Consider the following 15,838-nt stretch of genomic DNA (forward strand, 5'->3'; position numbering starts at 1 on the left):
TTTTATTACACAGGACCAATCCTAGCTCTAAGGAATGTGGGGAAAATATATACTTCCTTCCTTTGTCTATGAATGTTTCAAAGTTTGCTTTAATATTGGGTAGCTCATAAGTTTCATACTCGGCCAAAGATTCAGCTTTGGTGAACTGGATTATTTTAGCAAGATTTTTATTTTTAGAACAAGGCTATCATAATTCCTTGAAGGCAGTTTTATTTAAGTGTAACCTGCTGCAGACAGTAAAAATAGTGCATCTGTTTAAGCTGTCTGCTTGAGTGGGTGGCTTACAGTCATTTTATGGTGCTAGAGAACACACCTTTTTTAATTTCCCCTCCTGGTTTTAGACAGGTGTAACTCCATTTTTTGGTGTGATCAGGCATAAGTCTAACATTTCTTCTTCCTACAGGTAAATATTTACCGCCTGGTTACAAAGGGCACCGTGGAGGAAGAGATCATAGAACGGGCCAAAAAGAAGATGGTATTGGACCATCTGGTGATTCAGCGCATGGATACCACTGGCCGGACGGTCCTGGAAAACAACTCAGGGAGGTCCAAGTGAGTGCCAGAGGGATGGGAGAGGCAGTGGAGTCAGGCTGATTTTACATCAACATTTGGTGTGTCACTCATTCTTCTAATAGGACTTTGTACAACAGACATTAGGCCTTTACTTACGTGGAAAAGACTAAGGCTGCAAGAAGATAGCATTTTTATTTTATTTTGTTTTCCCCATTTCTTTTCCTTATCCACCCTTTGCATATGTGTGCTCTTGCCCTCTCTTCTCTCTGTCCTCCTCTCTCTTCGTCCCTCCCTGGCCTTGTGTGATTGGCTCCACATGTGACGTACGACACAGCAGCAGTAGCAGCTTTCATCCTGGCACAGTGTTGCCTTGAACTTTTCACCAGATTGAATTGGCTGCTGTTTTCTTACTCTGGGCAAAAACGTTTGTGTGGAAATCGCTATCTTTCCTATTGAAACAAAAGGAAGGTAGTTACGATCTTTATTTGGAAGCACAGCTATTTCTCTTAAAGAATTTACATTTTGACCAAATTGCTGAGCATGTTCTGTGGTGGTCTTGTACTTTGATGTAGGTGGAATCAAGTGGGCTTTTCCTAAACGGTATTTTCAGATGATTTTCCATGTACAGCAGTCTAGGGAGAAGCTTGGTTCTCTTATTTTGGACCAGAGGTGAGGAGGTTGAAAATTCTTGGTGAATGAATGGTAACATTCTGAGTCAGAGGACAGAGACAGACCTTTCTTACTGTTATGTTGCTAGTTACCTGCCTTGTTGAATCACGTGATAGATGAGCCAACAGGAAAAGAATTGATTTCCTAGTCATCTCCTAGGTTCGATTTCCCACCACAGTCTAAGAGGATCATTTTTCTTATGGCAGAATTTATGTTTTCACCAGTAATTTGACCCCTTAATGAATGATAGATACAAAGTAGAACTCCACAGAGGTTACTTGACATTGCTAAGGGATTGCCACTGCATTTTACTTTTACAGTTCAAATCCTTTTAATAAAGAAGAGCTGACAGCTATTCTGAAATTTGGAGCAGAGGATCTTTTCAAAGAACTTGAAGGGGAGGAGTCAGAGCCTCAGGTAATTAACAATGAGGGAAAAACGATTTTTGACAAGCATTGTTTGTGAGAGTATTTTGGAAGCAGATTTCCGAGTCCATGGTACAGGCTTCTATAAAGGAGCAGTAATTACTTCAAAGATGTAGGTTTTTTGTTTTTGATTTTTACAATAAAGCTCTACGCTCTTAATAAATTCAATAAGAAAATTAATGAGAAAAGTACTCGAAGATTTTCTTTGGCCTTTTGTGTCTAGTTTTATTTCTTGTAATTTCTGAAGTATCGCCTAATTGTTTGTATAAATGATAGTTTGAAACATTAAATGAAAACAGTGTAAAGCGGGGACAGTAGAGAAAGGTAGAAGTGGAACATGAGGAAAGAGAACTGACTGACTTGCACCAGGCATTTCAGTGCACGCCAACGCCGTCGCCTTGTTACCTGAGCTGTGTTCCTGTTCTTCCCTTAGGAAATGGATATAGATGAAATTTTGCGCTTGGCTGAAACCAGAGAGAATGAAGTGTCAACTAGTGCGACAGATGAGCTCTTGTCACAATTTAAGGTATGAAAGTCGTCGTGGGAGAAAGTCCTTCCCATTGATTCATTAACCAATAATAGCCGATGCCTGTAGCACTTGCTGGGCAGGGCACTCTGCTCTTCCCTTTACGTGAAGTGACTCATGTCCCCAGAGTCATGCTCTGGAGTTCTGAGTACAAGCTTGGTGTGGAATCGCTAGTCCTTCCCCTGCAGGTAACCACTGAGGTCAGTGGGTGGGGGAAGAGATGTCTCAGGAGGGGGCTGAGGATATGATATCATAGGATAGGTGCTGACTGGGGGAGTGGAAGGCTCATGGGAGAGACGTTAATGGAATCAGATGACAGGTCACAGGTACAAAAACAGAAGGTGACAGGGGGCTCTTGATGATTTGGTGAGATTTTCTTTCTGAGTCATTACAGGATGGTCAATGGTATCTGATATAACAGAAAATTAAATAAGATCAAGGACTAAATGCAGAAGCTGGGCACCAGCACTGAGTTGTACAAAACTAGTGAAGAGTCTAGTGAAGGTAATTTACATGACAAAAGGCTCAAGGAAGACAAGGTTTTCCAGAAACATGTTACCGTGTTTCTAGGTTGAGGAAGGGATTTGAGAGTAGGAGCTATTGAAGGTTCTAGGGGAAGAAGGAAAACTTGAGGACACGTTGCCTCAGAGGAGACTGGAAGGTTTGTAATCAAAGGCACAGATGAAGGAGTTGGCCTGTGAAAGAAAAACGAAAGTGCGCTTGAGGGAGAGACGTGGGAGTTCCAATTGGCGAACTTAAGTACCAGCAAAATAAGTGAGGTGTTTGCTGAGAAGTGGAAAAGATTTGGGACAGCCATGGGTGGGGCCAGGGTTGTGGGGAGGAACTTGATAGGGAGTAGCGCTGAATTTAGAAAATAGGGCTTCAGTTGGAGCCGGTCACCTGGCTCATATGACTTTCTCTACCAATCCTCGAGGTCAGAGAAACTGGATCGGTTGGTGATCCAAGGGTGGGAGGTTGGCTCGGGAGGCAGAGGAGAGTCAAGGCGGCAAAGGCTTCCCAGTTTTAAGTGGGAACATGGCCGAAAGGATTGACCATGGCTTAGTTTCATGCAGGTTAGAGAAGCCGGGTATAGTACAGTGGTGATTAAGTGTGGTAGACCCACTAGGATTGAGGGACAAGCGGGTGCAGTGTTTGGAAGGAAGCAGTGTGTAATGAGGTCAAGGCTGGCCACAGGTAGCAGTTGTCTCATGGAAGAACAGGGAAGAAGTGGATCAAAGAGCTCTAGTTTCAGAGTTCATGTGTCCGAGGGTGGAGGTGAATTATTGGTGTTTCCGCTGTATTCCATTTCTGCGAGTACTCCGTTCTTAAACAGAAGTGATCTTCATGATGTGGCCTAGGTCAGAATGATGTGTATTTAGGTGTAAAAATTTCTACATACTGCAGATTGATCAGAAGTCACCTGAGTGGTGATTCTTGCCTTTCTAAGGCCCTTTTAGCAATTACGTTTCAACACCTGGTCAGGTGATTTTATCGAAGGAGGAGTCTGTGCACTCTGCTTTTTCTGGAGTGCTTCCCTGAGTCGATCCATTTTTCACAATAATCTTTTTTTTTTTGGTTACCTTATTTTGACATGTTGGAAACACAGCAAATATTTTTTGAGATAAGTAAGATCTCCATTTTCTTAAGTAATAATAACCAGTACTTGTATAACTCCTTCTGTACTTTGAGCACTGTTCTAAATGCTTCACATGTATTAACTCTTACAACAGTGGATGAATGATCTCCATTCACAGATGAAGAGACTAGGGCACAGAGGGGCTAAGTAGATTTTCTAAGGTCACACATACATGGAGTTGGGACTACTTCTTAGGCAGGTGGTCCAGCCCTCACCCACCATGCCAGCTTTGGGAACATTCAGTTCCCACCTGCACGAACCACGAGCATAGGTATATGTGGCACTGACATTTATAGCATCTTGTTTATAGTTGCCATTTTCATCGGGCTGTTTTAAGAGTCAGACCTAAAGGAATTATAGGCAGTGCTTAATTTAAGAGATTGGTCAGATGGTTCCTTTTATATATATACAATAGAAATGTTAAATTTTTAATCTCAGAAATCATACCTCTTGTTTGTCATGGAATTTTAAAATCTTGATTGTGAAGACTGAGACATCCATGTTGAAAGGTAGAGTTAATTTTGGCCAAAAGTCATAAAGTTCTGACCTCACTGTCAGTTCCAGGTGACTTTGAGCAGTGGAAACTCTACCACCCCTTTTGTGCAGTGCCTTGATATAGTTGTAAAGTCCAGCGGGAAGGAAGAGAAGGAATGTGGACCCCGGCCTGGGGCTGTTTGCCGCTGCTCAAAGGCTGGCCGGAGCTGGTGGGAGTCTCTGTGTACCCAGGGTCTGAGTCTGTCTGAAAGTCATTTTTTGAGCATGTGAATTATTTGTAACTTCAGTTTCTATACTTCTGCTAAAAAAGAATAAGGGAACTAGTAGACGGCATTTGGGAAACAGGGACATGTCAGTTGTCTGTGTCTAGGTTGCCAATTTCGCCACCATGGAAGACGAGGAAGAGCTGGAAGAGCGTCCTCACAAGGACTGGGATGAGATCATTCCAGAGGAGCAAAGAAAGAGAGTTGAGGAGGAGGAGCGGCAGAAGGAGCTGGAAGAAATTTACATGTTGCCTCGAATTCGGAGTTCCACTAAAAAGGTGACCAAGTGAGATGGAAGATACATCCTTCCTCGTAGGCTCTGCCTGCTGCAGAGGGGCTGATGGTTCAAGGAAGGGGCTTTGCATTGCTGCCTAGACCCAGAGGGTTCTGGGGCAAGTCTTGGGAACCCAGCAGCGGAACAGGGGACAGTGCCCAGGGCTTGGGAGCACACCGAGAGGCATTTCATTGCTGCACGTTGCCTCTTTATGCACCAGCAGAATGGGGGTCGGAGTCAGACAGAGTTTGCATTTTGCCATTGGGATTAGAACCAGAAATCATAGTAACATGTTTCTCACTGACAAACTTGTTTTTGCCTTTAGTGTTTGTTTCTGTCACCTGGTCTAAATACTTCTAAAACATCATAGAACTGGATTTCACAGCTTACAAAGCACCACCACAGGCCCTATCAAATGTGATTTTTATAACGACATTGCAGTAGGCAGTTACCACCCACTTTGTTGGAGATAAGACACTCGAGTTTGTCCAAGATCTCAGTAAATAAGTATTAAGTAATAGCAGCTTCTGTTTACTGAGTATCACTATGTGCCAGGCATAAGCTAGTGCATTTACAGTTTCTGATTCATTTGATCTTTTTTAAAACCCTGATTGTAGATCTATACTCCCCATTTTACAAATAGCAAGCAAAGACACAAAGAAGTAACTTGTCCAAAGAAGTCAACATAAATGTACAAGCCAAGTACTTTTATTCCGGTTTACTTCTTAGGACGCAGAATTCACACTTCCCTGGAAGTGTGACGTCTCAGTCAGGTTTCCATTGCATGATACCTGCCTCCTTATTTCTTAATGAAAATGGACTTGTCTGATGCAGTGGGAGCTTTGAGTCCCAAAGAATCAAATCATGAGAGTCCGGTCTTAGTGCTTAGACCTCTCAGACCTGGCACGTGTTCCAATGCGACTTTGCCCTTCCAGGCTCAGACAAATGACAGTGACTCTGACGCCGAGTCCAAGAGGCAGGCCCAGAGGTCCTCTGCCTCCGAGAGTGAGACTGATGACTCTGATGATGACAAGAAGCCGAAGCGCAGAGGGCGCCCCCGGAGCGTGCGGAAGGACCTTGTAGAGGGATTTACGGACGCAGAGATTCGCAGGTTGGTGGAGGCTGCCCTGCACTTGGCTTTGGTGGGACGGGCACGCTCTCAGCTGGGGGCTGACTAGATCCCTGACGTTCCCAGAAGGGCAGGAGAGAGCCATGCACTATTCCAGAGATGCTTCTCCATCTCAGTGCTATTTTGAAGTCAGTCCTAAATGTCCTATTATCTCAGATGCAAAATGTTTCCGTGTATACCAAGGAGAAGTGAAGAGTGGAGGAGTAACCCCCAGGTTCACTTTCATGTGTCATACTTTCCTAATCCCTGTATCCACACTGTCCCTTTCTTAGTGTTTCTTAGCTGTTGTTACGTTCATTCCCATTTTCTTCAATCACCATGCCTTCTGTTTCCAGTTTTTTCCCCATAATATCTCTTCTGATTCCGTTACCTAACCAGGTCACTTGAGTGATGGGCATGTCAGGCCACCAGAGGCCCTTGACATGTTGTCACATCTTGCTTTCCATGGGCAGCGCTGGTTAGTTGCAGGGAGGGCAGCAGGGGACGCACAGATGGGCAGACTGCACGGGTGAGGGTGAGACTTGTGGAAGGGCAGGCAGGCTGGAGTTTTGGTTGGAGGTAAGGTTGGGCAGGAGTCAGCACAGTTTCCAAAAGAGTTTTGCCTAAGAAGCTTTAAGTCATATATTTATTGACCGGAAAATACTGAAAATATTGCAGGTGTGTAATCGAAAGTAACAACAGTGGACTGCATAGACCAGCTAAGTATTTAAGGGTTTGTATCTCCAGAGCTGTGGTGATTGAAGGATGTACTAAATGAACGTGTACCTTTTAAAATGCATAACATTTAAAATGCATAACATTAGAATTAAGTCACTGTTCTCAGGTCCCTAAGCAGTTTCACCATCAGTCATGAGTATAAAGCGGATCTTTAGTTTGAACAGATTGCCAGCATTCAATATTTTAAGTTGGCCATCTGCGGAGGCATTCGGCACCCATTCATTTGGGGCCTGTTGCAGGGATTGGGCCCAGTGTATTTATGACAGTTTACATGGCTCAGTGACGTATATTATAACACAGGATATGTTTGCATTCATGTAGCCAAAGTCTCTTTCTTTTAATGTGTTTTTTTGCTCATCTCTTTTAGGTTCATCAAGGCATATAAGAAGTTTGGTCTCCCTCTTGAACGGTAAGCTTAGTAATATAGTTCTTTATCTGCTTCTCTTTTACTTTTATTTGTAGCAGGAGTTTTTTTGTTTTGTTTTGTTTTGGGTTTTGGTTGGGTTTTTTTGGGGGGTGCACTATTTCCATTTTATTTCTGGCACCTTTTGACAGCCTGATTTTTAGGCAGTGTATTGACACGCTGAATATGACTTAGAGATCAAAAACATTGTAGAATTAACTGTACTTTGCTTCTGGGAACACTGTGACGAAGGGAAGAGGGCTGGAGAAAGGAAAGTGGGCACATCAGGAGCAGACCAGTGCCACACTGTTCGCAGGCACCACCCTGCTACAGCCCATTTAGTTAACAGATTGCTAAATCCCTGACTTTTGAAATTGGACTATTACAAGGCACAATTCTTTGTGATGAAAAATGAGTCCTTTGGCCCTCAGTCAGTGCCCCGGGCTTCTTGTCGATTAAGGAATGTAGAGAGAAGTGGGAATGTGGAATGTGGGAGCAAGCTTACATGAGGCCCAGTGGTATTTCATAGGACAGTAGCAAAGTGGGCACAGGGCCTTGAATTGTCTCCGTGTTGGTCTGTCCTCAGGCTGGAGTGCATAGCACGCGATGCTGAGCTAGTCGATAAGTCTGTGGCGGATCTGAAGCGCCTGGGCGAACTGATTCACAACAGCTGTGTGTCAGCAATGCAGGAGTATGAAGAGCAGCTCAAAGAAAACGCCAGCGAGGGTAAGTCAGGAAGCTGACTTCAGTGCACTTTTGTTGTGGGCTGGCGTCGCTGCTGCTGTGCGGCTCTTCTTAGAGCAGTAGACTTGATGGCAAGCATCCCTGTGCCTTTGAGGAGTGCGTTCTCTCCTGCCTTCCTGTGAGTTCGGTGCTGTAAGATTCCCAGAGACTTACTTGCAAGTGAAGTTGATTTGCAGAAGTTGCAGAGTAATGAACAGGACACATGGTTTCTTTTTATGTTGTTATGGAAAGTTTGAATTGGTTTGACGGAAATGGATAAAGCTGAGCAGACTCATCTGTATTTTGGGTGTAAACGAAGACTTAAAGACCACAAGTATCTAATTATCTTGGATGTACCTATACCTTTTTTGTTGTTGTTTTGTGACAAATTTCAAGGGTTTAGAAAATCAACTGGAATAAAATACAGGATGAATATCGTACACGTTTTGTCACACTGAGCTTTTCATAGCACCAGAATCCGTTGCAATTGAATTTGACCTATAGTCTGTTCTCTTTCACACCAGACAGTGTTCCCGTTGGGCCTCCTAACTGCGGGCATGGGGCTTGTGAACAGAGCTCTGACATCCTCCTGGTTAAGGGACCCTCATAGTGGAACCTCAGACAGAGAGATGAGGGTGTTGCCACTCTGGTTCACTGGACTGTGCTTTATTTATGCCAGTTCTCCCCTTCGCCTCCCTTCACTACCCACTGGAGGCTTTGTGAGCTCTGGGTAGTGGTCTCTCCCGGAGGCAGCCAGCTCACCTGGAATCTTGGCTCTACCATCTCTTAGCTGCAAGACTTGAGACAAGTGGTAGCTTCACACGTTCTCATTTGGAAAATGGTATTTTGGTACCTGCCTCAGAGAGTTGGGTGATTGCTTGAGTAATCTCATACACGCAAAGCACTTACCTCATTTAGTCTGTGGCCTGCGGTGTTAGCTATCACCATTAAGGAAAGGAGTATTTGTGCTTTGGAATATTCTCTTCAAAGATAATACTGAAGTAAATTTATAAAGATCTTAAATATAGTGAAAAAATTTTTAGATGTCATTTCTTTCATTCTTTTTTGTAAAGGGAACTTCAGTACTTTGAGTGGTTTGGACTGTGATCCAAAGTAGTGCTTTCATAGCACCAAGAATGCACCCAGCAGTACACCTGACGTCCCCAGTGTTTCTCTGTACTCCCCGGATTTTATAAAGGACCTCACTGTAATTTTTGCCCCCTCATACCTAAGTGGTTTCATTTACTTTTATATTTCTGGTACATTTGGAGTTTTTCCTGCCATATCCAGTTTTCTTTTACTTTTTCTATTCAGTATATGTCTGCTATAGTCATTTAAAAAGTGGTTCATCATTTCTCCACTGCCTGATTTTTTTTTAAGAGCTTCATAGACTGTTATGGACATACAGTTTCAGTGTTCTGTTAATGGACATTCAGCTTTTGATCAGTTGCTTCACAGCGGTGGTAAACAGTCCTGTTGTTTGTGTTCCATCTTGTACCATCTTGTCCCACCAGCATTGAGTAAGACTGTCTATTTTCTCTCAGTCTCATCAATGTAATATTTTCAAATTCCCCCCCCAATAGGGTAAAACTGGCATGTGTATGCATTTAATTTGCATTTCTGTTACGACAAGTGAGGTTGAATATTTTTCATATGTTCAGGAGCCTCTTGATTTTACTTTTTTTTGCAAATTGTGCCTTTATTCGTTGTCTATTTTCTTATTGTAGTCCAGGAAACTGGGACCCAGAGGGGTCAATAACTGAAGGTGAAAGGGGAGAAGGGGTAGTTTTTGCCGATCAGGGACTAAATTCCAGAAACCCAATTTTCATCAGGTGGTCTTGCCCATTTTACCATTTCCTGTCCCAGCCCTCATGAGTGTTGTTGTGAATGGCATTTGCAAGTGACAATCTGGTGGATTGCAAAAGAATCTCCAAATAATAGTCTGTGATTATTGTGCCATTTCACTGACTTGCGTGTTTTTAAAAAACGAGATCTTTTCTCACACTCTGAGCTATCCCTCTCACAGACACGTGTTGTTGTCATGGATTTCAACTTGGACTCGGGTTGGAGTACTGGCTTTTATTTTTACTTCTAGGATTATTTTAATTTGAAACAAGGGTTAGGGTAACCTTTCCATGATATCTTTTGTTCATTTGAGATGTGTTAGGTATTAGCTTGACCTCATACTTGTTTAGTAGAGATCATTTTTAAAACAAAAGCAACAAAAAAACCCACAACAGTTTTGTGAATGGAATAGTTAGAATAACAAAAGAAAAATCTTTAGCACTAAGTTCTTCAAAATCTCTTTTGCTAATTTTATGAATTTTAGGACTGAAGCATAAAACAAATAGGAAGATTAAAATACAATTATAAATACTAGTGGATAAAAATTCTAAATCTTAAGCTGAATTGTTTTGAGGTTATTTTACAAATATTGAGGCTTTTTGTTTGTTTGTTTTGGCCTTATATGTTGTATCTTTGATTAACAATAAGATAGAGATTGAAGGAATAAGCATTCAGGATTTGGTCATGTTTTCTGTGGAACTTCAGCCAGTTTTTGCTTAACTAATGTAAATTGGCCTTCTTTAGGGAAAGGACCAGGAAAAAAGAGAGGTCCAACAATTAAGATATCCGGGGTTCAGGTGAACGTGAAATCCATTCTCCAGCATGAAGAAGAGTTTGAGATGCTGCACAAGTCTATCCCTGTGGACCCCGAAGAAAAAAAAAAGTGAGTGTGATACGTGCCTGTGCTTGAGTGGTCGTGCCATAAGCAGACAGACTGGAAGTTACAGTTCGCATGTGCTTACATAGTGTGTTCATTGCCGTCTCTCTAATGTCAGAAAACTCCGTTTCTGTTTGCGTTTATTTCCAAATCAGGCCCCTCCTGACGTCCTCCTGTTTTTGGAATCCCTGTAGGTACTGCCTAACCTGTCGAGTCAAAGCTGCGCATTTCGATGTAGAGTGGGGAGTGGAGGATGATTCGCGTCTCCTGCTGGGGATTTATGAACACGGCTACGGAAACTGGGAGCTGATTAAAACAGATCCAGAGCTCAAGTTAACTGACAAAGTAAGTAACTGTGTGATGCTGGAGACTTCTAGATTTTGTCGTATAATATTTTTGTGTTTTTAACTTTTCTGAGGGAGGCGGGGATCAACTTAGAAATTAGTACAAGGCAAATTCCTGGGATTTCTTTATCCTTGGGAACGTTACCGTCTTTAGTGGACTGTGACACTGTCATAGGTTAAGATGATAGGTAAAGTTTTTGGGAAATTACAGGAGAAATCTTAAAATTCTGATATTTATTATAGGTCAGTCTCATTGCAACAAATACCAGGGTAAGATTATTAACAATAAAAGCATCCCCTCGGCCTTACTTGTTGGCCCTTTGTTGGCAACTGTATTCAAAACGATCGTTTTTCTGTCCTCTACACAAAGAAAGGACGAGCCACCTTGGTGTTTTTTGTAATGGAATTAAACATTGGCCGTACTTCTCCCACAAAATCGAGCCTCCCACCCTATCCGTTGCAAGCGGGCTACCAGGTAGCAAGGCCGTGCTCAGAGCTGTAAGCAGGGAAAGCTGACTGGCTCAAACTTTAGTAGGATGCGCTCCATGTGGTGCTCCTGTCAGGGCTTTTCCTGGCACGTCAAACAATGCTCATCCCACATGCAATGTCCTAAAGAGGGTGACAGCACCCTGCCATAAGCGCTGAGACCAAATCCGTTCTGGCCCGAGAGGCCCAGCTGTGGTAGCAGGGACAGATCTTGTCCTGGCATAGCTCAGTGCTCTCCGGCAATGCTCTAAGAAGCATTTTCAATCTAAAACGAAGCTTTAACCTAGCTCCAGGGATTCCCTGCTCCTGGAAGGAGGAAATCACGACGGCTGGGATGTTCTAGCAGATGAAGCCAACAAGCCCCTCCTACCTGAGTTGTTCTACCCTGTTAACAGCACAGGTAGGAGCCAGTGGGAGAGCTGGATTTCTCCATCCCATTTTGTAAAACGAGAACGGCTCATAAGGGATTTTCAGTGACTGGGAGCCATGGACATGAGATAGGATCTGAGGCTGTATCTATATTTTGGGTGGTTGGGGAGGGAAAGGACTGCTCAGTGCTTTGTTGTCTCTGTTTATCCTGATCCACTAACCGGGACATGGGTGGTGGCGGGTGCTTCTCTTCCTTTCCTGTTGAAGATTCTGCCGGTGGAGTCAGATAAAAAGCCTCAGGGGAAGCAGCTACAGACCCGAGTGGACTATTTGCTGAAGCTGCTCAGAAAGAGCCTGGAGAAGAAGGGGGCCGTGTCAGGCGGGGAGGAGGTGAGTGGGGCTGCCCGCTGGCATCCTTCAGTGATCTGAGGCTCCAGCCCTGCAGGTTTGGGAGGGAGAGATGCCCGCTGTGGCCACCGCTCAGAGTGGCAGCTTCTCTTCTGAGGTTCAAGTAGTTGTGGTTGGTTAGTAATGGAAGTGTTCATTTTAATTACTGACTCAAACATCTTGGTAACTTTCTTACCAGGTTGTCTCAAAATAGTCCTCATCACTCTCAGTGTCACTGGGTCCAGACATACTGTTGCACTTTCTTATGCTGCCTTTTGAGTTTTGGAACGTAGTTCTAGTAACTGACTGAACACCACTGGGTTTGCCTGTTGCCACAGCTCACTCCAGGCTACTTGTCATACTGGGTCAGGGGAAAAACGGGTAATGGGAACCCACAATTAATCAGAAGCAGGACTTCCGTGTGTTCGCCTTACGTGCTCGGTGACAGATACCAAGTGAGTTGCCAGTGAACTCATCTGAGCGGTATCTCATTTTATTTCCCCAACTTTTCATTTCAATTCAGACCTAGAAAGATGGCTGTCACAGTTGGAAGATGTAAGTTACATCTGGTCCTCGTCAGCCTTTTCGTGTATACGTTCCTTAAGTCCTCTTAGACCTGTGCCGTTCATATGAATATCCCTGTATGGGGGAAGAACGTTACCCTAATTTCACACCTTGTTTTTTTCACGCAATAGTATCACATAAGTGGTGTCATTCTCCAGATAATACGTTGAGTGTATACTCTCAGTGATGCCCTAGACACAGATCCAACATGTTTATACTTATATTAGGTGCGACTAAGTAGATAAACACCTTTCGCTTATTTTTAGAGGAGGCATGCTTCTGGGTTTGTTTTTTTTAGTATTACTATTGTCTAATACATATAACCTTTATTTGTATCTTTGTATGTAAGGTGATTTTCCTTTATTTGAATTTTGTCTTTAGGACGACTTCCAAAAAGCGCAAGGAGCGGGTCTGAGGCTCCGGGTGTTTTCACGCGGGGTGGGGTGCGCGAGGCCTGCAGTCCTCCTCCCTGGGCGTACTGGCCGCGCGCCTTTGAGTTTCCTCATTTGAATATGTGGCTGCTACTGTTTCACGAGTCATTGTGTTATTTTGCCAAGTTTTTAAGGGGGTCTGGATTTGTCATTTAATTACCATTTTCTCTTCTTTCCAGGCCAAATTAAAGAAGCGGAAGCCTCGAGTAAAGAAGGAGAACAAAGCCCCCAGGCTGAAGGATGAGCAAGGGATTGAGTTTTCATCTCCTAGACACTCAGATAACCCGTCAGAAGAGGGGGAAGTAAAGGTATGGGCTGTATTCCCCAGCTGAGGGTTATTATGTAAGCTACACTTACTGTGCCAGTTAGTGGGAAACCACTGAAAATACATTTGGTGTACATGTACAGTAGATCAAATAGAATATATATGTCTTTGCTTAACCTGAGATGAATGTAGTTGTTCATTTCAGTCAGCAATTGCACATTCAGCAATTGCACATTCATGAATCATGGAAGTTAATGAAGAGAACCAAGGATGTTTCGGTGCTAAGTAGCAGTTGACACTCAGCCTCAGTGTTGGGACTGACAGGGAGTGGTGGGGACACAACCAGAGAGCTCATGTCCAGGGACAGCTGCTGTGCAGTTCATTTTGTTGTTGGGCCAAACAAAACCTACCTGTGGGTCAGGCTTGGCCAGGGCCTGCCAGTTTGCAACCTCTGGTCTAAGCAAAGTAAACCAGCATCATTCGGTGTGTTTCAGCGAGTGAAACTTTATGGGTGTTTTTTTGTTGTTGTAACTCTTTGAGTATAATAACTGTGCTTCAAGATGAGCTCCAAGAGGATCAGCAGTGGGTACAGGAATAGTCTGGCTTTGAGTCATGCAAACATGAGTTCAGATACTAGCAATCTCACCAGTTACTTACTAGCTGACAGCTGTCTACCCTCCAATGTTCAGTTTTCTTTTTGTGAAATGGGAATGACAATACCTGTGTTGAAGGGTTGCTGTGTGAAAGAGAAGACATAAGTGACGCCTCTGCTGGCTTAACTGGTCTTTACAACTTTCGAATTGGGTACGGGCTTTAAAGCTGTCTGCTTGAAAACACGCTGCTGCGTTGTAGATTCGGTGAGGAGCCACTGGGGGCAGTGCTGCCTTCTCCAGAGTGTAAATGAGTCAATACAAAGCTTGTGGCCATAGCTCATAGCCCTGTTTGTCTTCCAGGACGATGGCTTAGAAAAAAGTCCAATGAAAAAGAAACAGAAGAAGAAAGAGAACAAGGAGAACAAGGAGAAACAAATGAGTTCTAGGAAAGACAAAGATGGGGACAAGGAAAGGAAGAAGTCGAAAGATAAGAAAGAGAAGGTATCTGTCATTCTACTTACTGAGATGCCCGCAGCCTCTGACGTTCCCTTCCAGGATTTAGAAATAGGTGGGGGTGTTGGGGGCCCTGAGATAATGTCTCGTGGGTACATCTGAGAAGGAAGAAGGGGGCTGTCAGAGTGAGGCCCGCACCTCTCCCTGTAGAGAGAAGGGAGTGTGAAAGTTTGGACTCTTCTTCCACGCAGAAGGGCTTCACTTAGAAATGTTTTACATATCAGAGGGGATGTTCGAGTGAGATGGGACCGGTGAGAGAAACCAGCATTTACAGGGAACTGCTTGGGGTATGTTCTCAGGTTCGTGATAGATGAGCACAATCCACAGATGAGTTTGAACGTTTTGAAGGCTTTAGGATTCAAACCAAATACAATCGAGGGTTAAGCTTTTGGAATAGAACTGGGTGAAAAGTTCTGTTATACAACGTTCCCTCTGTGGTTCTGTTCCAAACCACAGGATTCTGGTACAGCGGTGCATGTCTGCCTGCTGACTTCTACTGAAAGTGTTTTGTAATTAGTCCCTAATCATCTGTAAAACATACAAATAGCCACTCTTAACTCTACCATGTAGTTGCAACTTGAGTGGATTTCTTGCGGGGTACCTCTGGAACTCCTGTCTTAAGTATATAAGAACAAATATAAAATAAATATCAGACCAGACTGAGAAGCCCTTTCTCCCCACTTAGCAGTGTATCACAACACAACTTTCCAAGTGAATGAATACATGTTAAAATAATTTTCTAATAGCTAAGATTATATGTGGTTATAACAACAGCCTGGAAGTAGTTTATGTCTCTCAGATTGAAATTGTTTCCATATTTCTAATATCATAAACCATCCTGTGAAAGCTGTCTTTTTGTTTTTATCTTCCACAGAGGTACCTTTTTTAAAAAGTAAAATATTTCAAAAATAAAAGAATAAAGAATGATTTAACAAACATCCATGCATCCACTGCCCAGATATTATAGCTTCTTTTACCTACATAATATATAATCACAAAGCATAGTATTGTTTTATGTTTTTAAATATTTGTACATGCAGTAATTTTTAATAAGTGTATCTATATTTACTTATATCTCCACCCTTCTGTAACCTTTTATGGAGAAATTAGATTTATCAGTTTGGATTTATGCAGATTTCAGTCACAGAATATTTTTGTTAATAAAATTTGCTATGTGATACTATACCAAATCTCCGCCAATTTATACTTGTAACCTCTTAATGGCATGTTTGTGCATTTTATGGATGAGAGAACAAGCCAAAATAGCACTGATGAATCTAAAGTTAAAATCGGTGCGTTCAGAGACAGAAATGGGAATGATGTATGATTAAGCTGTTAATCATGCAAGTTTGGCTCCACGATGTCCCAGAGGACTTAATTTTACCTTTTTC

At 43.0% G+C, this 15,838-nt stretch overlaps 1 protein-coding gene across 7 annotated transcripts in view; it reads left to right on the top strand.

Moving 5' to 3' along the window:
• Nucleotides 1-15,838, top strand: part of CHD2 (chromodomain helicase DNA binding protein 2) — an 84,294-nt gene that overhangs the window by 51,838 nt on the left and 16,618 nt on the right. For 5 of the 7 annotated variants that reach the window (XM_037145078.2, XM_053658838.1, XM_037145076.2 and 2 more), the window contains 12 exons: nucleotides 404-552; nucleotides 1,503-1,599; nucleotides 2,041-2,133; nucleotides 4,635-4,805; nucleotides 5,737-5,912; nucleotides 7,015-7,056; nucleotides 7,637-7,776; nucleotides 10,363-10,501; nucleotides 10,690-10,840; nucleotides 11,962-12,084; nucleotides 13,256-13,384; nucleotides 14,295-14,435. In XM_037145078.2, the coding sequence (XP_037000973.2) occupies nucleotides 404-552; nucleotides 1,503-1,599; nucleotides 2,041-2,133; nucleotides 4,635-4,805; nucleotides 5,737-5,912; nucleotides 7,015-7,056; nucleotides 7,637-7,776; nucleotides 10,363-10,501; nucleotides 10,690-10,840; nucleotides 11,962-12,084; nucleotides 13,256-13,384; nucleotides 14,295-14,435 (1,551 nt within the window). The remainder of the gene's footprint in view (nucleotides 1-403; nucleotides 553-1,502; nucleotides 1,600-2,040; nucleotides 2,134-4,634; nucleotides 4,806-5,736; nucleotides 5,913-7,014; nucleotides 7,057-7,636; nucleotides 7,777-10,362; nucleotides 10,502-10,689; nucleotides 10,841-11,961; nucleotides 12,085-13,255; nucleotides 13,385-14,294; nucleotides 14,436-15,838) is intronic. The other 2 variants (XM_053658839.1, XM_053658837.1) reach the window with 2 other exon arrangements.

Source organism: Artibeus jamaicensis, unplaced genomic scaffold (assembly GCF_021234435.1).
Source record: "Artibeus jamaicensis isolate MK-2021 breed Jamaican fruit bat unplaced genomic scaffold, CSHL_Jam_final scaffold_612, whole genome shotgun sequence".
Lineage (NCBI taxonomy): Eukaryota > Metazoa > Chordata > Mammalia > Chiroptera > Phyllostomidae > Artibeus > Artibeus jamaicensis.